We start from the raw sequence: 23,856 nt of genomic DNA, 5'->3' as shown, positions 1-23,856 counted from the left end.
GTACTTGCAAGGCAGGCAGTGGAACTGCTGAGCTAAATCCCCGGCCCCGAGATGTCTTAAATTATATGCAAAAATGTTTAAGTGCTTTTTAGTTTTATTTTGGATGAGTTCTACTGTATTTGAATATTATTACAGTTTTCTTTCCCTTGCATTGTTCTTCTTTGAATGGTTTTAATTTCTGTATGTGTTTGACAATAAAGTTATTTTTTGGGGGGGTGGTACTGGGGATCGAACTCGGGACCTTGCGCTTGCGAGGCAGGCGCCAGAACCACTGAGCTAAATCCCCGGCAATAAAGTTATTTTTAAATTTAAAAAAAACCAAAACCTCAAACCTGAAGAGTTGTACATCTCCAGCCAAACCCCACAGTGAAGGAAACCTAAGAAATACAGTGGAACATGTTGTTTTTAGGAAGTATAAAATGCCTCCAGGCATGTGTAATGTGGCATTACAAGAAAGCATGTGAACACAGCTAATGTTGCAATTAAGTGTTCTGAAGATAAGCTGGTACTCACAGTGCTATGCTCTGCAGACAAGAACATGAAGGGCCCTAAAGGCGTTGGAACAAACTGCTTTGAAGTCGCTAACCTCCAAACACTCAAATATACCTCACTATGTACCTAGTAGTGCATAAGTGAGGAAGACTCAACTTCCACTCATTACGAACAGGAAACACCTACTAAATCTTAAACTTTCAATAGTAGTATACTACTCGCAGCACTTTTAACAGAAAGGCAGGTCTTCTTTTTAACTTAACCTTAACGTAAACCTAATAAACCTCTATTTAAAAATTTTTTATTAGTACGTGTTTACATTCCTGTGTGAAACTGATAATGTGCAGATAGCACATAATTCCTTTTTTCATCCCTGTTCTCTCCATCTTTTTTTTTGGTACCGGGGATTGAACTCAGGTCCTTGTGCTTGCCCAGCAGGCGGTGAAACCACTGAGCAAAATCCCCAGCCCTGTTCTCTCCATCTTTGATCCCTTTTTCATTTAAGATTTTTTAGAGACTCTGTCTCAAAATGAAACAAAAAACATGGCTATGCATATATCATTATAATATGGTGTTTTTAACTCTTTTTGGGGAAAGATATCTAGAAGGGGAATAGCTGGGTTGAATGGAATTTCTAGTTTTAGTTTTTTGAAGAATCTCTATAGTTAAACCTCTATTTAAAATCCCTTCATGATTTGAATTTAATTATGTGACATCTTTCAAAAGTACAAATCAGTATGGTGTTACTGTATCTTTATTCTCTGATTACACTGAAAAAAAGTTCAGAACAAAACATTCCAATGTTAATAAAAATACTAGTATCAAATGTCAGATTTAGTCTTTAAATAAAACTCAAGGTGCTGGATCAAAGGTGGCTCTGTAGTGTCTACAACTTGTTCAAACCTGCAAAGATAGATCCCAGATAGGTTCAGACATCATCAGATTCTGCCCACAAATATTCACCGGTAAGTACAGTATCTAAACACTAATTTTGAAATAATTCCACATTTAATGGATCAATCAGTATTAAGTCATTGAGATTTACATTGCTGTTTTCAGAATGTGAACTACTATCATGTACAGCCAGTGTATACTGACAGTGATACTCTTCAACCTTAACACAATTATTGGTTCTCCCGGGGGAAGATTAAGGCTGTGTCCCCATCCGGTATTTCTGCTGTAATCCACAAGCCTCATGTTACCAGCACCCCTGGGATAGATTTCATGTCAAGTGCTAAGACAGAAATCATTTTCACTAAATTATACTATATTCTCAGGACTGATTCTAGTGCAACTGGCTTCATGATGCAGATGCCATGGGTATAAACAATTAACAGGTAAAAAAAAAAAAATCAACTGACATGTTTTACATTGATTTTAAAGAAAACAATTCATTAGGAAGTACGTGTTTTAATCTTTAAATGTAGACCGATTGTGTAAATGAGACTGCAGATAATGCTCACAGAACTATACAAAGCCAGATATTAAATAAGAAACAATCTACAGAACTCCCTTATCCTTTAGCCACAATTTCAATGATTATATTTTCTGAACCAAAAATCAAAACACATGGTTTGTGTTAGAGTGTTTCTGTGTTATTTCTGGGTGTAAAAGGTGACCTGAGTAATGTTTTATTCTTTTTTGGGGGTATGGGGATAGAATTTGGGACCTTGTGCTTGCGAGGCAGGCACGGGAACCACTGAGCTAAATACCCGGCCCCATGTTTTATTCTTTTTGCAGTACTGAAGACTGAACCCAGGGCCTCATGTATGCTAGGCCAGCACTCTACCAGCCAGCTCATGACCGTCCTGCCTCAGCCTCCTGAGTAACTGAGATTACAGGCGGGGGTGCCACCAAATGGGCTTTCCTTTTTAAACTTTTCAGGCCAAATACTTTGTAACCTCCAAGCATTTTAATGGCTTATGACAAACTGACAAATATTTAAAATCTGGAATATCCTAGGAAATCTAGCTAATAAGGTGACCAAAATCACAGCAGTGCCATAGCTGAGGGCTCACCCTTTACTGTACTTTACAATAAGGAATGATTTTTTTTCTCCACTCTTTAATATTTGCTTCAGAAAAGGGCAAAAGAGAGAGGAAGGAGATCGAACACCACTGCTTGAGGTCCCAGAGAAGTAATGTTGCTACTCAAGTAGAAGACAAAGGAGTCACAGTGCTATGTGATAAGTGACAACAAATGCTGTCCTGAGGCCTGCAGGGAAGGGATTCTCTTGTTGGAAAATGCTGCTGTAATAGGAGCAGCGCATCTGCAAAGGAGGGCAGAAGGCTGCAAATGTGTAAGCACACATGCACTCACATTAAGTTTTCTACCAGTTTCTTCCCAATCCCTTTCAGTTCTGCATTTGAGCCAGTCCCCTTGGAATGGGTGGTAGGTCATTTCACAGGAAATCTTAAAGGGTTCTGCCCCATTTAAAAAAATACCTTTGCCGGAGATGGGTGTGGTGGCCCATGGCTACAATCCCAGCACTTAGGAGGCTGAGGCAGGAGGATCACTGTGAGTTTGAGGCCAGCCTGGGCTACACAGTGAGACACTGTCTCAACTCCACTCCCCCAAAATCCTTTGCTTAAAAACACTTATACAGCCAGTGACTAGCAATTAAAATGTGAAAATAATTAAGTACTGAAAAAAAAGAAAAAACATTTAAGTACTGAGTAGTTAAATTCTGTTAATTATCAAACATCATGACCTACTAGGATCAGCAGCATTACAAGTAAAAGTCATACTGTATTTCCTAAACTTCTTCTGAATGCTTAACAATTCTTTCAGTATTAATTGCACTTAAAACATAACCTTTTTTCAATTAATCTATGAAATCTGTTCATTTTTTCTTCATTTATAAAAGAGAAAGAGGTGACTTTATCGTTTGCTCTGCAGCTCTACGAGTCTGGGAGAGTCCATGCAGACTTGCAAATCAGGCAAGGGGAGCTGCATAAGCTGCTTTGTGGGGCAGATCACACTGGGGCTCATGATGCTTCAGAGCTTGGACTGCAGGGGCTTAAGGTGCTTGTAGTAAGATTCGTGGACCTGCAGGGAAGGGAGAGGAAATATAGGTGAGCAGCTTGCCATATAAAAGAGCATGCTTGTGTTTTTTTGGAGACAGGTTCTTGCTACACAGTCCAGACTGGCCTTGAATTTGCAATCCTTCTGCATCAACCTCCTGAGTGCTGGGATTACTACAGGTTGCAGTTGTTTTTAAAAAGTTTGTCATGGGGGCATCCCATTTTCCAGTCCCCCTTCTGTCTCTGTTAGTCAGAAGCTATCTTTCTCTCAATAAATTGTTCCTACTCTAAAAAAACAGTTTGTTATGGTTTAGATCTCAAATCTCCCCCAAAAGTCTTATGTGTTTGGAGAGTGATTGGATCACGGGTGCTTATAATCATCAATGGACCCATCTTAGAGGGGGTTAGTAGCTGAATGTGCTGTTAGGAGGCGGGGGCTGGTTAGAAAAGGTAAGTCACTGGGAGTGTGACCCAGAAGGGGGTATTCTTGTCCCTGGCTCCTTTCTCTCTGCTATGACTTGAGCATCTCTCCTCTGTCAGGACGTACTGCCACATGGTGACCAGTCATGAATAACTAACACTAAACCAAAACAAATTCTTTCCTTTTTAAGGTGCAGTTCTTGGGTATTCTGTCCCAACGATGGGAATGCTGACTAGTAGAATCATTTGCTGGGTTCGGTGGTAGATGCCTGTGATCCCAGCACTTGAGAGGCTGAGGCAAGAGGAGTGTGAATTTGAGTCCCGCCTGGGCAACTCTGTAAGACGCTGTATCAAAAAAATAAATTTTTTTTTTAAAGGGGTGGAGATATAGCTCAGTACAAAGGCTCTGGGCTCAATCCATAGACCAAAAAGGGAGAAAAAAGATCAAGGATATTAAAATCCTGCTTACACACTGGGGATTTGGCTCAGTGATTCCAGTTCCTGCCTCGCAAGCACAAGGTCCCGAGTTCGATTCCCGGTACCAAAAAAAAAAAAATCCTGCTTACAGTAGAATGACCCAGCTCCTTTCTTCTTTCTTTTTTTTGGGTACCAGGAATCGAACTCAGGACCTTCCGTTTGCGAGGCAGGCACTGGAACCACTGAGCTAAATCCCCAGGCCCTGTCCTTTCTGAACCTGTCAAATTAAGTGGCCACAGAGCTTTTGGGGCTTTTAAAGAAGAATTGCTTTCCAGGGAACTTTTCTGCCTCCTATTTAAAGGAAGAACTTCGGTGGGGTGGAGGAGTGACTCAGCGGTAGATCACTTTCCTAGCATGTGTAGGGCCCTGGACTGGATGCCCAGCAGTGGAGAAGAGTAAATGAAGACCTTCAGAAGAGGGAAAGAGGCAGGAAGGGTGGCACATGCCACCAGTTTGAAGTCAGCCTGGGCTACACAGTGAGTTCAAAATCAGCCTGAACCACATAGAGAGACCAGATCCTGTCTCAAAAAAAAAAAATTAAAGAAGGTGGAAAGATTGTTTTTTACCTCTGTTTTGTTCAGTGGGGATTTCTTGGCCCACTCAAACAAATTTTCATACACATTCCCGTCGTAGCGGCCAAGAACGGAGCCAAGTGTCTCATCCTTAAAATCAAATGCATCAACCAAAGCAACAGCATTGGGGCGAATTACAGTGAGCAACTCCAATACACGCTGGTTTGCTTGAGTAATCTGAGACTCTGTCACAATGTTTCCCTAAAAGAAACCAAAATAAGTAAACAAAAATATGTATGTAGACAGGTATTAATACATATAAAACTGTGAAATAATGGTAATTATTTTTCAAAAAAGAATACTGACCTGAAGAAAATCTCCTGCCTTCTGACTGATACCATACAGAGAATATAAGAAAAACAAATTCCTTAAGACGATTTGGATGGATTTTTCTTGAATTTTTAGGAGTTTATCAGCAAAGAGCTTAACTACTACGTAGTGGCAATGTGCCTAGATAAAAAGAACAGCAGTGAGGAACCCTGGGGACAGATCCAACACAGTGACCAGAAAACAATGGGAAGGGCAGGAGGGAGAGATCCACCACTGACCTCAGATGCTCGGACAAGGTCAACAGAGGTTAGGTTCCATGCTTCTTCCCTGCTTTTCCTGTGACTTACTTCAGTTTGAAGGTTTTTAGCAGCAACATCTATTAATCTGTTAAGAAGTGAAGGAAAAGTAGAGATCTGAGGAAGTGGTCCACAGCAGCCACACCTCCTCTCATTTACCCTGCCAGCCCCCAGCCCCCAGCCCCCCGGGGCTTCCAGCATCGAGGGGAAACTCGCCTGGCTGCACGGAGCTTATATATTTCTGTCAGGCTGTCAGGGCTGTTGATATCCATCTTGGTTGGCCAGACTGCCACCTGCTGTGGCTGGATGCGCTGACTGGGTAGGTCATTCAAGTAGGACACCAGGCCACACACCAGCTTCCCTGATCGTACTTGGTCGTAACTTTTCATCAGGAACCTAAAAACCACCGGCTTTTAGTAACCCTGCTGCTGAAATGATGATGTGACAGGTGTGTCATACTTGCTAGTCTGACCACGACATAAAATCAGGGAGTCAGGACAAAAGCAGAACTATGCTTTTCAGGGAGAAATACACACATCTATGTGGTGAGTAAAGTGTGGCAACAGGATCCTGTGAAAAAGATCTGAACCCAGAGGAGAAACCACTCCAGTTCTCACCTGGCTGTCTGTAGCATCATGACGGTGTTTTCTCCCTCAAAAGTGCAGGCTGGGGTGAAAGTGACATAAATATTTGGAATACCACTGCAATGAGAATAGCCGTGCCCACCGCAAGCTAGCCGACACTCTTCGATCCCAGTGTTTGCAGTCCAGGTGGTGAATGCCTTAAGACCGGCAGTGAGGGCATGCAGCTGAGGGGACAAGCAGAGGCTGTGAGGACAACTGTGGTGTTTGGTGTCCGAGTCTCAGAGAGAAAACACACATCCTCTTCGCACGGCACCAGTCTTTCTCACACTGCCTAGTGTACATACATGTCAACTGCAGCAGCGGGCCCCTGACTGGGCTAAATCACTGCAGAGCTGTTTTTCTTGGCAAATACTCACTCCTTTTCATGTTCACTGACAACTGAACAACATGTTTTGATATATTTATTTAATGGGGTTTTTTTTTGAGGCAAGTTCTCATTATGTAGTTCAGGCTGGCCTCCAACTCCCAGTAATCCTCCTGCCTCAATCTCCTGAGTGCTGGGATTACAGACACATGCCACCACGCTTGGCTGGACACTTTTAAAAGTACAGTACTTAAGACCCACATAGTTAAAAATCCTATCTTCACATCTGATCCACTTTCAATCAGAAAGCTCTAACAATATCCAATTCTTTTAAGGAAATCTTAGCATGTAGTTTCCTTAGGGCATTGCACATGCATAAAATGAAACAGAAGGGTGCCCCCAAGTAAATGAGACCAAACACGTACCTCAGGCAGTTCACTCAGGTCCCCTTGGCCAATGCTCTCGTTAATCCGATAATAGGTCTCCTTCATATAGCTGCCTACAAACTGGAAGGCGTAGGCAGTAGCCAGGATTGGAAAGAGCTTATACTGCTGTGTTTGAAAATCCAAAACCTGCGGTTCTGGTTCACTAAATCATATAGAAAAAGAAACAATAATAAGTAAATGCTTATATAGAATTTGTTATATGCCAGGTTCTAGTCTAAACTCTTTGAAATATTAACTTAATTAATCCTCATAAAGATCCTGTTAGATAGCTACTATTATTATCTTCATTTTACAGATGAGGAGGCTAAGAAGGTAAGAATCTGTCTGAGTCAGACGTGATGGTGTACACCTATAGTCCCAGCACTCGGGAGGCTGAGGCAGGAGGATCATGAGTTCAAGGCCAGCCAGGGCTACACAGCAAAACCTTATCTAAAAAAAAAAAGAAAAAAAATCTGTCTGAAGTCACACAGCTAGTAAGTGGCAGATATTCAATTTAAGTCTAGGTTCTTTTTCTCCATAAGACCAAACTCTTAAACTGGGTATGGTGACTCATGTCTATAATCCTAGCACTCGGGAGGCTGAGGCAGGAGGACTGCAGAGTTTGAGGCCAGCCTGGGCTAGTGGGTTCAAGTGCAGCCTGAACTATTTAGTGAGACCCTGTCTCCAATAAAAAAACAAAAAAACCCAAACAAAACTAAAGCTATTTATCCTCAGAAGGCTATGCTAAAGAGCAGCACACCACATACCTGAATAAAATGGTCTTTGAACACAAGCTCAGATAAGACCCAATGTATAACTTTGCGTGTGTGCGTGTGTATAGAGGGGGACTAAGGACTGAACTCAAGGCTTTTACATTGAGCTACACCTCCAGTCCCCTTCTATTTTTAAATTTTGAGGTAGTGTCTCACTAAGTCACTAAGTTGCCCAGGCTGGGCTTAAATTTTTGATCCTCCAGCCTTAGCCTCCCAGAGTGCTGGGATTACAGTATAGATATGAGCCACTGTGCCGGGCCCTTTTTCTTAGGTTAAAAATAGGCTGGTTAGGGGCCAGGGATTTGGCTCAGTGGTTCCGGTGCCTGCCTCGAAAGCGCAAGGTCCCAAGTTCAATCTCCGGTACCAAAAAAAAAAAGGCTGGTTGTAGATCAGTGGTATTGTGCTTACCTGGCAGGCCTGAGGAGGGGATCACGTGGTTATTCCCATCTTTCCTCTTAAACCAAGGAAGCTTAGATACTAAGTAGCAGGCCCCCTTCAGTGCCACCCAAGCTGATCTTGCATACCCAATGCATCGTCTCTACCCATGTTTGAGAATATGGAAACCTGAATGGGGTCAATGCCAGCCTCTAATACTGAGCCCACCTCAGGCCCTACCCTCACCCTGGTTTGATTTCAGACTGGCGCCTCACGGCGCTGTATCGGATGGCAATGGTGCACGCCTTGGAGAGAGACCGAGCTGCTTCTCCCACGAGGTAGGACCTCACGAACACCATGGTCCCATAGGTCAGCTTGTTACTCACAGGTTTCACGTATGTGCCATCAGGCTTCACCTGGAAGAAGAACATGGCACTGGTGTTTCCCCTGTGAGCAAAGTGGCAGTTTAGCAGTCCTAGTGTGGCCCCTAGGCAGCATCAGCACGACCCAGCCAACTGTCTGACACACTGAATCTCGGGCTCTACTTTGACCCACTCAGTCAGAAACTCTGGGGCAAAGCCTGGCGATCTCGTTTTCAGTGGCCCCAAGCAGAAAAAGCTTGAGAACCCAGGGTGAGCTGGGTCATGTTTTTCATCCTGACATCTGCTTCTGATTTTACTATGGCAATAAAAGAAGTTCCAGAAGTAAAAACACGATCACCTAAAAGCATTCGCTGTTCCAGCCCCGTGGTTACTACAACTACTACAACCCCCACGCCAGGCCTCCTGCTCCTGTTGTCTATCTAAATATACCTGGGCATACTTCATCAGCATGTTTTCTCTGGGAATACGATAGTTGTCCATCTTCAGGTAGCCATTATCCATCTCTTCATAACCAAATTTGGGACCAATGTCTCCCACAGTAATACCTACCACAGATGATAGTAAAGACACGAGATATTTATGCTCTTGAATTCCTGACCTTCCCATCTCCTATTTAGTATAGTGCCTTTGAATTTTTGCAGAGGAAATGCTCAGTTTAATTTTTACCTCACCTTAGATGACAATCCTTACCTGGGAAGGGCCTGTGAGTCCCCATTTCACGAATAGGTACAATGAAAGCATGTAATCCATAGCACTTCCCCTGAGTAATGAGTTGGGCAAGAACTACTGCGTGATTTGAAGTTTTCCCAACTGCAATATAAAAGACAACAGGATAAAGAGGTGAGCAGATGTTTTTACATTTTTAATGGGTGGAAACAGAAGAGTAGACAAAAGCATATTGCTAGAGCAAGAATGTGCTAGGAAAGGCTTTTTTATGACAGTCTTACTCTAGCTTCTAGACAAGTCACTTAAGAACATAGTTATTAAAGTTTATTGAATTTTGGCAAAACTATTTAAAAAGATAGCTATAGTATTTGTTCTAGCACTTTCATAAAGAAAAATTTGGGGTAACAATAAGAGTGCTAAAAAACAAAAGCAAAAAAACAAAGCAGTAAGAATGCTAATTTAGAAAGCTGGGTGTGGTGGTGAAAACTTGTAATCCCAGCACTTGCGAGGCTGAGGCAGGAGGACTACAGTGAGGTCAAGACTAGCCTGAACTACATAGTGAGACTATCTCAAAAAAAAATCAAAATCTAAAACAATGTAAAAAACTTACTAATTTAAATTACTTTCTTTTTGTTCCTTAAGGCAGTACTGTGCAAAACCACAGCCAATGCCTGCCTTGCAAGCATAAGGTCCTGAGTTCGATCCCCAGTACTGCAAAAAAAATCCAAACAAACAAAACCAAACCAAAAAACAAACAAAAACTACCACAAAACCACAGCCAATACCCACATTAAATTTGACTAATATTGTAAATAGTTCAGTTCTCCATTCAACTACCAATATTTCACCTACCCAATAGCTACAGGTGACTAGGGTCTACCACCCAGTAAAGCAAAAATAGAAAATATTCCATCACTGCAGCAAGTTCTACAGGACAGGTGGTATTTTGGTTAGTACATCCAAGATGATTTATCTTTTTTGCATGCCAGTTTTTTAAAATCAAAGTGTCATGTTATAGGGCTAGAGATTTAGCTCAGTGGTTCCAGCACCTGCCTTGAAAGCACAAGGTCCCGAGTTTGATCCCCGGTACCAAAAAAAAAAAAAGTCATGTTGCATAATAAAAATATATAATAATTAGTAACTCCATCTGAAATATATATCCTATGACAACAACTTGATGAAAAAAGATCCTCTAAAAATTTTCATGTCAAAGCTATTTATAATCAGAATTTGAAAACAATTCAAATGTTTGACAAGATGGAAATGACAAATAGGAACTATTGCTATTTTAAATGAAGACTGTGGAAGTGATGGTAATACAAGGGAGTATCTGATTAAAATGTGAGAAAAGTAGCATAAGAGGGCCAGGGACTTAGCTCAGTGGTTTTGCTGCCTGCTGCGCAAGCGCAAGGACCCGAGTTCAATCCCTGGTACCAAAAGAAAAAAAAAAGTAGCATAAGATAGACATCGTTTCTGTGCTCTGCAAGATGTATAAGATGTATAAATATATATGATATATAACGTGTATTACAAGAGGAGGTGAAATAGCTTAGAATAGTTCAAGACTTCAGTATTTCTATTTCAAAATGATTCACTTTACATGTAAATACAATCCCATATGTGTGAAACATCCAACACCAACAAATGTTTAAAAATCCACTTACGCCCACCAGGCCACCACTTAATGGAGGTCACCGTAGGACTGTTCATAATGAACTCTTGGGTTTTGGGATCATATGTGGCAGTGGTTTCCAAGCCTCGAAGATGAGTTCCTAAGGAAATAAATTACATTTACCTCAGATAAAACATGGGGAAAAAATACAGGCAAAGTAAAAATGTCCTGCCCAGTCCTTTAAACTCTAATATCTCAGAGAAAAACAAAATCTAACAATTCATTTGTATATGAGCTGTAAATGGCTGGCAATCAAGACACCTAATTTTCTATAGTATCAAATAGTTTCCCATTAGGCTGAAAGCATGTGTCATACACATTCTATGCCTACATCTGACTTGTGGATTTATAACATTTATTTAGATCAAAAGAAAATGTATTATAACCTAATAGGGAAGTTGACTGTCCTTTTATGCCCAGACTATCTCTAAATTTCAAGCGTGTCAATTTCAACTCCCGGGGGCTATGTTTACCACACCAACTCAACACTTTAGAGTTCTGCACTCCTGAGAGTAAAATAATGTGCAGGAAGAGACTTTAGTTAAAACTTTTTAAAATGAGAATTTACTTCAGAATGATTGCTAGAATGGAAAATTAGAACTTATAAGGGAAAAGACTTGGAAGAATAACTTAAAAATTCTTCTAAAGATTTTACCCCACAGATTCCTACTGTGAGACCCTAACTTGGTCCCAGCTCACTCATGAACATGATGAGGAAGAATTCCCAGTTTCATGTGTTCACTGGAGATGGAAGGGGACTTTTGTTTTAAACCCTTATATAAATATGCCAGTTCTTGGTGGCATTAATAATACTATACTGAAGCAAATGCTGAAGACTTTTACCAAACTACTTAGATAATGCTAGACTTCACTGAACACTTAAAACTTTGAAACATTTAGAAACTTCTAAGTTGAGTGACAGAAATGGCCAGTTTATGTGCAATCTACAGCCTTCCCGAGTAGGAATAAAAAACCCCAGACACTTAAGATTCTTTTCACCAAAGAAGCTTTTACAGAAAAAGATAAAACATCCAACAGAACAGATAAGGACAAAGTGTTTTCAAATGCACAACTGAACAGATTAGTATTTTACTTTTGAGTCTTGTAAAAATCCCTTAAAATACTATTCAGCATGGAATAAGCAGCAGTTGTACGGAATTGAGGAGCAAGTGGCAAAACAAATATATACTAGATTTTCTGAAACCTCAGAGCAGAAAAAAAAGAAGGCAGAAGTAAATGGATGGCAAACAAGAGAGATTCCAACTTGGGAACTGAGGACTAAGAGCAACAGCTACCACTGACAACCTCTCTAGGTTCATGAAAAAAGGCAGATGTTAAGTGGCAGGAAAAATGAAAGGTGCTAGATGTATAGACTTTGAAGCCAATCTTAATTTTTCTAACCTCTGGCTGTGGCACCTTCAGAACTTTTTTAAGGGATTGGGTATGGCTCAATTATTAGAGTGCTTGCCTAGCATGCAAGGGGCTCTAGGTTCAATCCCCAACACCACGACAAAAAATTTTTTTTAATTTAATAAAAGAGGGCCAGGGAGGGCTGGGGATTTACCTCAGTAGTTCTGCCACCTGCCTTGCAGGCTCAAGGACCCAAGTGTGATCCACAGTACCAAAAAAAAAAAAAAAAAAAAAAGAGGGCCGGGGATTTAGCTCAGTGGTTCCACTGCCTGCCTCGCAAGCGCAAGGTCCCGAGTACAATCTCTGCTACCAAAAAAAAAAATTTTAATGAAAGAAACTTTTATGAATTTACTCAATCAGGATACAAATAGGCACAAGATGCTACACATTTTGATTATAACATGCTATCTGTTTGTCTTAGGCAAGTCAAAGAGTATCAAGAGTAATCAGTAATGAAGAAAATAGATGCATCCAATTCTATGTGTACAGATGGTATACGACTTGTGTGAATGCAAATACTCATTTGGTACATATGGCCTGACATGTCCTTCTCGACCTTTTGAAGGAGAATCATGAAAAAAATAATTAGCAAATCACTGTGATAACATAATTTTGAATTTCCACTGACCAAAGCAACATCTATGCTCCCAGCTCATTTAAACAGACCATAGTATGCTGAGGTGCCCACTAGCATGCAGTGAGCACTCCATACCTGCCCAGCTGGCAGGAGCCCGCCCCACCTAGAAGGTAGACTGAACGCACTGTACCATGACCCATCTCTGTCTGGGCATAAGTGCCAGTGATCTCCAAATTCCAGGCGGGCATGAAGAAGCGCTCCTGCTGCTCTGCGGTGGCCTGGTGAAGCAAAGTGGGCAGGAACATGCCCAAATGAAGATCCAAAGGCTCAGGCCGCCCTCGGTGCACAAAACTTCGAAGAAATATCAAGGACGGGCATGTAAGAGAAGCATCATCAGGTGTGAGAAAATCAGCAATTTGAACGGATAGAGCAAAGGGAAGGAGAAAAAAAACCTGTTAGTATGACTTAATCGTGCATTCTTCATCATGGATGGAGCACTGCCCCTTTCTGTATTACTTTATAACTCAGCAATTTCCAGCTTTCTTATGTTGGTGAGAGGAGAGCAGGGACCAGCTGCTGATCCCAAAGCCGATGCAGCCAAAAACTGCACAAGTAAGGCAGGACTCCAGCCTGGCAATTAAATGAAAGGAAATGGAAAATTCAAAAAGGTTGTGTGCAAGAGAATTTAAGTGGAACAAGCATTTATGGGAAGGAGACGGAGAACACAGAAGTTCTCCCAGGTGACAATGATTGCTCAGACTAAGGTTTATCCTACAGGCAATTTTGCAATGCTTCTTCTAGGTTGGGATTTTTTTTTTTTGTCCATAAAACAATCATCATAGATCTATACTGATACATATTCTTCATGTAACTGATCATTTCATTCAGATACATCATGTAAAATAGTCAGGCATGCAGTACTGAAACAAATTAATACAAAAATTGACAGTGCTCTTCATCCCAGTAATTTCAGAAATTAAAGACACATATCTCTAGTGACATATATCTCTAGTGAAGATCACAAGTACAACTCACATTAATGCATAATAAGTTGTCAGAATTACATAAGTAGCACTAGTGATAATGAAAAATGACATCTTAAGGTTTTTTTGGTTTTGTCTTATTTTTTATTAAGTTTATTGGTATATTTTAGATATATATAATGATCACACTCATCATAGGGAGTTATTTATTTATTTGAGCTGGGGGGTCTCACTATGTCGCCCAGGCTGACCTTGAACAGCTGAGATTACAGGTATGCACCACCTTGTCTGGTTGTTCTGCTCTTAAATCTACTTTTTGGGGGGTGTGTGTGTGTGTGTGTGTGTGTGTGTGTGTTATTGAGGATCAAACCCAGGAGCTTCACATTGAACTACTTCCTCAGCTCTTTTTTGAGGCACAGTCTCACTAAGTCACTAGGCTGCCAAAACTGGGCTGCAATTTGCAATCCTCTTGCCTCAGTCTTTCAGAGTGCTAGGATTACAAGCATTCGCTACCATGCCCAGTCTTTTGTAGTTTTGTTTCCAGACTTGCTGAACTGCCCTGGCTTGCCACCAACTTGAGATCCTCCTCCCTCAGCCTTCCAAGGAACTAAGATTAGGGTCGGGGATTTAGCTCAGTGGTTCTGCTGCCTGCCTCGAAAGCGCAAGGTCCGGAGTTTGATCCCCAGTACCAAAAACCAAGTAACTAGGATTATAGGTGTGTGCCGCTGGATCTAGCCCGAATCCTTCATTTTATTTTATTTATTTATTTATTTTTGGTACCAGGGATCAAACTCACCAGGCAGGGGGCGGAACCACTGAACTAAATCCCTGGGCCTCCTTCATTTTACAAAGACATTACAGCTGAGATGGCATAAGTGCCTTTATAATAAAGTGATAATGGCAAAACAAGGACAAAAATCTCATTATTTAATCCTGTTGCCTAAATTATTGTACAAGTACAGCATGGGCTAAGGACATACCAAAAATCCAGAGCTTTCTAGGGAGCATCAAAAGTATATATCCTATTTTTCCTTTTTTTTTGAGACAGGGTCTCGCTACATAGCCCAGATTGAGCTTGAACTCATCAAGTAGCCAAGACTGGCCTTGAACTCATGGCAATCATCCTGCCTCAGCCTCCTGAGTGCTGAGATAATAGGTGAGTGCCACCACACCTAGCAAAAGTGTATATCCTGCAAGATGTTTCCACTGGTTGAAAGCAGGTTAAGGGTTCGCAGCACCTCTTGGTACTAGTTTTGCAAATTCCTAGGAATCTAAAATCATTTTTTTTTGGTACCGGGGATCAAACTTGGGTCCTTGCGCTTGCGAGGCAGGCAGCAGAACCACTGAGCTAAATCACCGGCCCTAAAATCATTTTAAAATTAAAATTTATGTGATGTGGAGTTAAAATAACAAGCTCTGAGGGTCACCACAAAATACACTTGGCAGGACAGGGTAAAACTATTCCAATCAGAAACTATTTCTGAGAGTGAAGAGTGTTTTGGGGAGAAAACTGTGGTGATCAAGATAAGGATTACTCAGGAGTAGATAAAATTTAGAAATGTTACAAGAGGAAAGTGACAGCTCTTCTTTACTTAAGCTAAGTATTTGTTGTAAAAAGTTGAATATGGATAACTACATATTACTTTTATTGTAAAATTATAAAGTACTATCATTATGGTTGGCAAAGCACTAGAGTCAGTTTCTTTTTAAACCCTAACATCAAAAGACCTCTGTGGTCTATCCTTCTACAAGATACACTGCTGGAAAGGTTAACAATCAATACCAGAGGAAAATGATTAGATAAATAATACACCAGAAAAGAAAAAATAAAAATAGCATCTCTGTGTACAGCATGATGAAAATCCTAGGCAATCAACAACAAAACACCAGCAATAATAAATGAATTGAGAAAAGCTGCAGGCTATGAGAAAAAAAAAAATCAATTGAATTCCCATCTATTATTAGGGCCATTAATGTGGAAATCCCCGTAAAGACAAAGATGATTTACAAAAGTAACAAAATATTTGAAATGTGTGAAGCAATTCAGCTCAGGATATTAAAGATTTAAGAAAAATAAATAGTGAATATAGGATGAATAAAAGATGTGAATAACAGGAAAGAAACACCTACTCCCTCACTGAGAACACTAAATAAAGGTAACACACACCCGTAATCCTAGCAGAGAAGGAGGCAGAGGCAGGAGGCTTGCAAGTTCAAGTCTTACCTGGGCAACTTAGTGAGACCTTGTCTCAAAATAAGAACGGGCTGTTGATGTGGCTCAGTGGTAAGAGCACCCTGGGTGCAATTCACAGTACTGTGTGCAATAAGTAAAACAAAACAAAACAAGAAAACACTTCCCAAGAAAAAAAGAGCCCTTGTTACTTTTGTTGTCTTCCACCTCCGTGAACTGGTACCCCTCTGCCATGTGTCACCTTGCCTTGGAGCCAGCCAATTATGGACTGAAACCTCTACAAACTCTGATCTAAATAAACCTTTCCCTAGTAAAAAAAAAAAAAAGAAGAGGAAAAAAGAAAAGGCTTTAATATAACACTGATTTAAAATTCCTGTAGTTTTTGAAACCTGACAAACTGAGATCAGAATTCATTTACAAAGTAGGCAAGAATTTCAAATACATGTACCCTGATATAATAGTAGATTTATCCTATCAGACTTGAAACTATATTGAACAGGAAGAGTCATTAGTTAATGACCATTAGAAATCTAGAAAACTGTATGGGAGTTATTCTCATTCCATTGCATACATAAGTCAAGGCATTAAATATGTAACAAATAGTAGAATAAAACAAAAAATTATCCAAGTTGTAAGGGGAAGAAAATTTATACCTACTCAGAGGATGTGCTTAAATACATAATGCTACAATGTTTAACAAAATGGAAAGTAATTAAATGAATATAATATCCTATAAGGCCAATTCCTATCTATTATATTTTGTTTACTTTTTTTTTTTTTTTGGTACCGGGGATCGAACTCCGGTCCTTGCGCTTGCACACCAGGCGGTGAAACCACTGAGCTAAATCCCCAGCCCTCCTATCTATTATATTTAATCAGTACTCAAAGGAGAAAAGCTCATTTTATACATAGAAAGTGCAAACAGTAAATCAAAACGTGATAATATCCAGGCTTATAAACAATGGACAATTAAAAGCATAACTCTTATTTAGCTAACCCTAACTGTTTTAGGTATCTTTTTTTTTGCACCGGGGATCAAACTCGGGACCTTGCACTTATGAGGCCAGCACGGTGCCACTGAGCTAAAGCCCCAGCCCACTTAAGTATCTATTAAAGTGGCAAAAATAAAAGTGATCATGTTGATGGGGCTATGGAGACATGGGTACATTAAGAATTTGCTAAAAATATTTTAAAATAATTCTTTGTTTTAGGAAAAACTTTATGCAAAACATACACGCGCACAGTATAAAATGGTCATCCACTTCAATGCAATAATTCATTTCTGAGAAAGCTATTTCAAACATATAACCCCCATATATATTTGGGGGTGGGTGGGTACTGAGGTTCAAACCAAGGACTTAGTGCATGCTAGGCAAGTGCTCTACCACTGAGCAACACTCCCAGGCCAAGAATACAGTTCTTGTGAAGAAGTTTATATTATTATCAATAATGGTGAGAAAACTGGTATAACCTAAATACCAAGGGGCAAGTCTCATGGGAAGAGAATCACCTGGGAAAAAGAGAACAAGGCTATCTAACATAGGAAAGGAGGACCACAAAACGGCAGGAAGAGAAAAATTAGTGAGTTGACAAAATTGAGTTCACTACCTACCTGTTTTTCAAGTTTCACAGACAGACAGGTGCTTTGTTTCATATAAGTATCAGTGATGGGAATTTGCAAAGATATTACATCATCTGCTAGGAGTGACAATAACAGAAAACAAGTCAAGAAGAATCCCTACCAAGTGGCCAGATCTTGAACTGATCAATACCAATGAAATGCAAACATACTTCTGCTTTGTAACCTAAAGAAATTTGTGGTCAGGATGGTAACACGGGACCAACTTCCAGAGGCTGCTCCTCAACCTGGGTAATAGGAAGGAGTGCCCTCTTGCACCCACAGAACAGGTGTTGGGGGTTCTTGGAGTCTTTAGAGAAGGGAATCCATGCTCTAGAGGGAAGAGAGAAAGCTGGTGACTGGGACCTTCTGTAGATGACTGAACTGCCATGCCCTGATGCGGAAGGACTTTTTGCCTGTTCTATGTGAGGAGCACTGTCACATGATACAAATTAATCACCTGACTGGCTTACATGGAAAAGAAGTCGACAACACCAATATAAATTAACAAAATTCCAGCAAGACACAAAACTTAATCTTACAAGATTGTTCTTTACAGAGATTAAGACAAAATGGGTTCAAATACAAGAAAATATCTCAAATGATTAACAAAATATGAACAAATATGGACATCCCTAGAGTAATATCTCAGTCCAACTTCTATTCTCCAACTAAATTACAAATCTTCATTTCTTCCCCTCTTGCTTCGAAATTTAGGGCAAATATGTATTTCCAATGTAGTTTATAAAGACAGGGAAAACATGAGATGACAAGAAATATATGGAATAGACCCATTAGCCTGAGGATATCTTACATCTTATGTCTCCTATGAAGGCTGTGTTACTAGTCAAATAAATTCTACAATGATGAATACTAAAAGTAGGGGTTCTGTACCACAAAACCATTTTAAGATTATAAAACACACATGCATGCATGGACTCCCCCTCATCCACACAATATACACACATTCTAAGAGAGGAAGACTGTATAAAGAATGCTATCTTTCTTCCCCTAGGAAACCAGGCTTGTAATTTTAGTACTGGCAACCTGACACTGAAGCCTCGGGTGTTTGTAATGTTAAGACCATAAACAGAATCTGCAGTACCTATGGAGACTATAACAAAGAACATTTCCTTAAACCAATTAATAAATCAGAAAGTACCCAAGTAAACCCAAAACAAAGTTTTCCTGATTCTTGCAAACCTTCCTTTCTTTTCTTTACTCCTCCCATTTTGACAGCTATAAGGCCAAGAAGCTCAAATTCAAAGAAAACCTGCCACTGGCCTTGTCTATGGGGAAAAAACAACAACTACAAAAAACAACCTACTTCACATTAAGACAAGCAAAACTTGCTGAAAAGCACCCTGGCATTTTGGAATAATTTAACCAAGAATTTCTGGCAACATAGAGTACACAAATGTGTGGAAAAAATGTATGAAAAGACTGGAGTCAGAGGAAGAGAAACATGGGATTTGGAAAGAGTATGACATTCATTTGCCATCCCACTGTCTCCACTGAAATCTACACCTTTAAACTTCAATAAACCAGGGAGGCATTTCCAGAGACTGCTAGGTATTAACCCTCTGAAAATTTCCAACAAGGTCTTTAATAATTAGAACAGGATGGGGTGCTCTGACACCTTTAACCCCATCTCTCCAAACTGCTCAGCACCTATTAAAAAGAATTAACAGTGAAGGACATTTACAGGCCACAGCCCTAGACCAATTTATGGGGATATGACCCAGAAGAAAAAAAGAAGCTCAATTTTGATGTAACAATTTAAAAATAAAATCCCAAACATGTAGCAGCAGGAAAAAAAAAATCAAATGGCAGGAGTCACTTTTGCCTGAAGTCCTGAGGTGGGTTACCCACAGACCCTCAAATGTGGACTAACCGTGGCCCATTTCCGTCTGGGCGTAGGTGCCAATTATTTGAAGTCCTTTGGATGGGTGCAGCCATTTCTCTTGCTGAGCAGTGGTGCCCTGATTCACCAAGGTGGGAATAAACATGGAGTAATTGAGGCCCACAGGTTCCACAAAATTGACCAAACGTAGTCTACAGGAGAGAAAAGAAAAGGATCTCAGCCTTATTCTAGAAACTGCATCCTATCACCTATTGCTGCCAAATAGCACTCAGGATGAAGGTTAGAAAAACTGAAATCCCTTTCTTATGAACAACATTTATTACCTAAAAGCCAACTGCAGGACTTGGTAGTATCTCCTCTTTGTCTAATCATTCTCAGGCCAGAATTTCTTTTTATTTTTTCTGGTGCTGGAGACTGAACCCAGGGCCTCACACGTTAGTCACAGGCTCTACCACTGAGCCATGCCCCAGACTCCAGAATTCCTTTTAAAATTCTACACTAAAGGCTGGGTGTGGTAGTGCACCCCTGTGATCCCAGCATTTGGGAGGCTTAGGCAGGAGGACTGACACAAGTTCAAGGCCACCCTGAACTAACTAGTGAAGCCTTGTCTCAAAAAAAAAAAAAAAATTTACATTCTGTACTCAATCTAAAGCAACTTGTTTTGTTGATATTACTTGTTTTACTGGCTGGATATTTTGTTTATTTATTTATTTGGTGGTAATGGGGATTGAATCTAGGGCCTCAAGCATCCTAACCTTGTGCTCTACCCACTGAACTACCCCCTACTCCCAAAGAACCAACTTTAAAAACCTAAAAAAAAGGTAACAAAAAACATGAGTGATCCTTATTAGAATTTCAAAGTACTCATAAGAACATTTTACAGTTTTCATACCAAACAGTATAGTTAAAGGACAAAATTACTACAAAGTTTAGGAAAACTTTTTATTTCCTAAAAAGCAAGGTCTTATTCCCTTAAGGCCTGGAAAGAGTTCTTTCACTATTCAATTTTAGAACTTTAAAAGTATCTTAATAATATTGAATTCACTTCAAAATGGGCTTATAAGTATTATTTTGTTATAGTCAAAATGAATGTAAAAGAGAATAGTAAATGTTCCAAATCCTCAGAAATATTACTGTATTTCAATTCTCCTTTCCATTTTAACATTTAAGAAATCCAATTTTGGGCCGGGGATTTAGCTCAGTGGTTCTGCTGCCTGCCTCACAAGCACAAGGTCCTGAGCTCAATCCCTAGTACCAAAAAAAAAAAAAAAAAAAAAAAAAATTGAGTAAGAAATCCAATTCAGCCGGGGATTTAGCTCAGTGGTTTCACTGCCTGCTGTGTAAGTGTAAGGACCCGAGCTCGATCCCGGTACCAAAAAACAAAAAACAAAAAACAAAACAAACAAAAAGAAATCCAGTTCATCTCACAATTAATACTTTTTTCTTAGTGGTAAATAAAACATTGATATGAGTTATAATCAATGAGTTTATAATATCAACGGGATTATATGCTGGAGGCTGATTTGATGGCTTGCAGTACTTGCGAAGATGAATTTTCAGTCTTCTCTAATTTAATGGATCTCCCTGTCACATCCTAGGGGCATTGGAAGAGTGTCAAAGGGTGTATTAAAGTTTGTACTTTAATATTTCAAGCGAAAAATGATACACAAAACAACTCACTGGTGGGACCCGGTAGCGCATACCTATAATACCAGTACTCCAGCACTTGGGAAGGGAGGCAGAATAGTTTGAGGCCTGTCTGAGCTACAAAGTGAGTTCAAGGCCAGTCTGTACTACACAGCAAGCTGCTATCTCAAAAACAAACAAACAACAGCAACAACAGAAAACCCCTAAGTGGCTGAGGTCCATGGATGTTTAGAGATCAGGCCTTGTTTTTCTGGTACCAGGGATAGAACTCAGGACTTCACACTTCCCATGCAGCGACTATGGCGCTGAGCTAAATCCTCGGCCACGGATCTTTAGTTTATATAACGGGCTCTGTTCTAGTTCACTGTGATTTCACTCAAGTCTTGTTACACACTGAGCTACCACAGGTTATGAAATAGCCTAAACTAACCTGGAAATAAGCTGCCTCACCCAGCTAAAAAAACCAAAACACCAACCTCTCTCTTCTTCGACTTCATTTTAATAAGGTATAAAATCTTACTAATTTTTACAAGTTTACAAACCCAACTCAGGTCATTTGGTAAAACCTTAAAGGATTTACTCTATCTCAATATCCCCACTCATAGTTGTAAACTTTAGGGGACAAAAATGAACACTGGAAGTTGCTGAGTACTCTGATTTGGGCCACTAAAAAGAAGTAGCTATTTTCTATAACTGAAGTGAATGGAGGTCTGAGGAAAGTTCTAAGGTCAGTGTAAACCATTTCACCTTCACAGTAATAACCAAGTCAAGCTGAAAACAGACAGCCAGATATTGCAGAGGCAGTAGTGCATGGGAGGTATAACCATTAATACACAGAAGCAGAACTTTTATCTTGATTCTTCAAAGTATACCGTTTATGAAATTTAATCTTTTTCTTTTTTGTAGTACTTGGGAATGAACCCACAGCCTTGTGCTTGCTAGGCAAGCGCTTTACACTGAGCCACACAACTCTGCCCCAAATTTCATCTGTACTGATGAAAATATTGGAGTTCCTCTAAATGTAGAAACTCAAAAGAGGAAATGTCCAGGAATAAATGAGAAGTGATAAAAGAGAAAAAAAGTGTATGAGATACTACAGGCCAAAAAAATCTTAAAGTAATATGCTTATTTAGACTAAGGAAAAAAAAAGAAAAAAGTCTGTTTCTCTATCTAATTAAAAACCAAAGCTGTACAACAAAAACAAGCAGTCTGCAAAAACGACACAGGATTAGAACAAAGACAGGTTTTTATGCCTAAAACAAACATTTAAACAGTTATTACATTCAGGGGCAGGGATTTAGCTCAGAGGCACTGTGCCTGCCTGGCAACTTCAAGGTCTTGAGTTCCACTTCCGGTACCAAAAAACCAAGAAAATAAACACTCATTACATTCCACAAAGCTGGGCTCTTAGAATACTTCATATTTGTTAAATTTGATGTTCTATTTTATCCATTCTCATTATTTATTATTTTAAACTCAAGATCCACAGTTACATGAAAGTATATCTATTGTCCCAATTAAATATTTGGTCTTGCAATTGAAAAAAATTCCTTCCAAAATTAGAAATTTATCAGGTCTCCTTTTTACAAAAAGCAAACTCATTTTGCATTTAAAATTGAGATGCTGGGGGAAAATACTATTTTAAGTAATATCCTTGAGGGCCGGGAATTTAGCTCAGTGGTTTCACTGCTTGCTGCGCAAGCTCAAGGACCCGAGTTTGATCCCTGGTACCAAAAACAAACAAACAAACTTAAGTAGTATCCTTGAGACTGAGTTTTGGAGAATGACTATTCCAGCAGCTCCATTCATAATCAGTACTCTACAAATACATCATCCCACTTAAAAGGCTTAGATACAAAAGTAATCCCATTATTTTCCACACATAAAACTTCAAAGTGGTGCACTTGTTGTAATCCCAGCACTTGGGAGGCTAAGCAGGAGGAGTTCAAGGCCAGCCTAGATTACACACAGACTGTCTCGAAACGCCAAAAACAAAACAAACAAAAGCCAAACTTTCTAATGGCATGAAAATATGGCGGTTTGGACCTTCAAACACTAAGCAAGATGACAAAAGGAATCCATACACTGCAGATGCAAAATCTGGTCTTAGAGTATTTGTTGTGTTAAGGCATACCTACTTTTTAAACCACATGATTTCATCAGGGTCTGCAATGCCAAACTCCCTCATTTTCTTCACCATGATAGCACTCTTCTTGACAGCCACCTCGTAACGCTCGCTGCGAGTGAGGAAGTTATAATCCTCATGCTGGAAGTCTGGGTCGTTGAGAATCATGTTTTCTGAAAGGGAGTTAAAGGATATTAAGAGGAAGACATTCACCCTCCCTGGATCACAGCAGGTTTAATCAAGGGCACTTCTCCGGAGGGCGACACCCTACCCACCCCTGCCACCGGCTGCCCCTCGAAGTGGGGGTCCTGGCTCCTCTGCTGGGAGAAAGAATGCAGCCTTATGTCTCACGGAGACCCCAACTCCTCATCGAGGGGACCTCAAGCCTTGCTCGGGAGAGGAGGGAAACAGGGACCGCCGCCCTCACCTATCTCTCGGCGGCGCCGGGTCTTCTCAGGGCCGCAGTCCAGAAGGTATGTGATCAGCTCCGGGTCGAACGTGGCGGCGGCCCGCTCCCTACGCAGGTCTGGGTTCATGGTGTCGGCTAGGGTCTGCGGTGGCGACGGAGGCGACAGTGGTGACACAGCGAGTCCGCAGTTTCAGCGTGAGCCGGGCTCTATGCTGTCCCAGGACGGCGCAGTCCCCGCCC

General features: G+C 40.4%; 1 protein-coding gene across 3 annotated transcripts; it reads right to left on the bottom strand.

Annotated features, from left to right (window-relative positions):
* Positions 1–1,228: 1,228 nt before the first annotated feature.
* Positions 1,229–23,835, bottom strand: Acox1 (acyl-CoA oxidase 1). Of its 3 annotated transcripts, XM_021241063.2 has the most exons (15): positions 23,635–23,835; positions 23,221–23,380; positions 19,466–19,626; positions 12,970–13,130; positions 10,785–10,892; positions 9,145–9,264; positions 8,884–8,999; positions 8,318–8,487; positions 6,924–7,086; positions 6,168–6,358; positions 5,767–5,946; positions 5,533–5,638; positions 5,291–5,434; positions 4,979–5,185; positions 1,229–3,540 (listed from the first exon to the last, which is right to left on the bottom strand). In XM_021241063.2, the coding sequence occupies exons 3-15, from the start codon at positions 19,528–19,530 to the stop codon at positions 3,490–3,492; spliced, it is 1,782 nt and encodes a 593-aa protein (XP_021096722.1). In that variant the 5' UTR covers positions 19,531–19,626; positions 23,221–23,380; positions 23,635–23,835; the 3' UTR covers positions 1,229–3,489. The 3 variants fall into 3 exon arrangements, with proteins under 3 accessions (XP_021096722.1, XP_004860785.1, XP_004860786.1); XM_004860728.3 differs by lacking the exon at positions 12,970–13,130 and having other exon boundaries at positions 23,635–23,822; XM_004860729.3 differs by lacking the exon at positions 19,466–19,626 and having other exon boundaries at positions 23,635–23,822.
* Between the last annotated feature and the right edge of the window lie 21 nt (positions 23,836–23,856).

The sequence above is a fragment of the Heterocephalus glaber genome, unplaced genomic scaffold, assembly GCF_053883595.1.
Source record: "Heterocephalus glaber isolate CG9 unplaced genomic scaffold, H.glaber_assembly_v1.0 deba00000937, whole genome shotgun sequence".
Classification (NCBI taxonomy): domain Eukaryota; kingdom Metazoa; phylum Chordata; class Mammalia; order Rodentia; family Bathyergidae; genus Heterocephalus; species Heterocephalus glaber.
The sequence above is the reverse complement of the archived record's forward strand: the minus strand, read 5'-3'. Positions and strand labels throughout refer to the sequence as shown.

Excerpts from the sequence above, each read along its gene's own strand:
- Acox1 (XM_004860728.3), bottom strand. The coding sequence starts at position 23,743 with ATGAACCCAGACCTGCGTAGGGAGCGGGCCGCCGCCACGTTCGACCCG. Across the intron at positions 19,627-23,220 it reads GAAATCATGTGGTTTAAAAA|ACTACGTTTGGTCAATTTTG; the intron begins GTAGGTATGCCT and ends TCTCTCCTGTAG. Across the intron at positions 5,186-5,290 it reads AGGCAGGAGATTTTCTTCAG|GGAAACATTGTGACAGAGTC; the intron begins GTCAGTATTCTT and ends GGTTTCTTTTAG.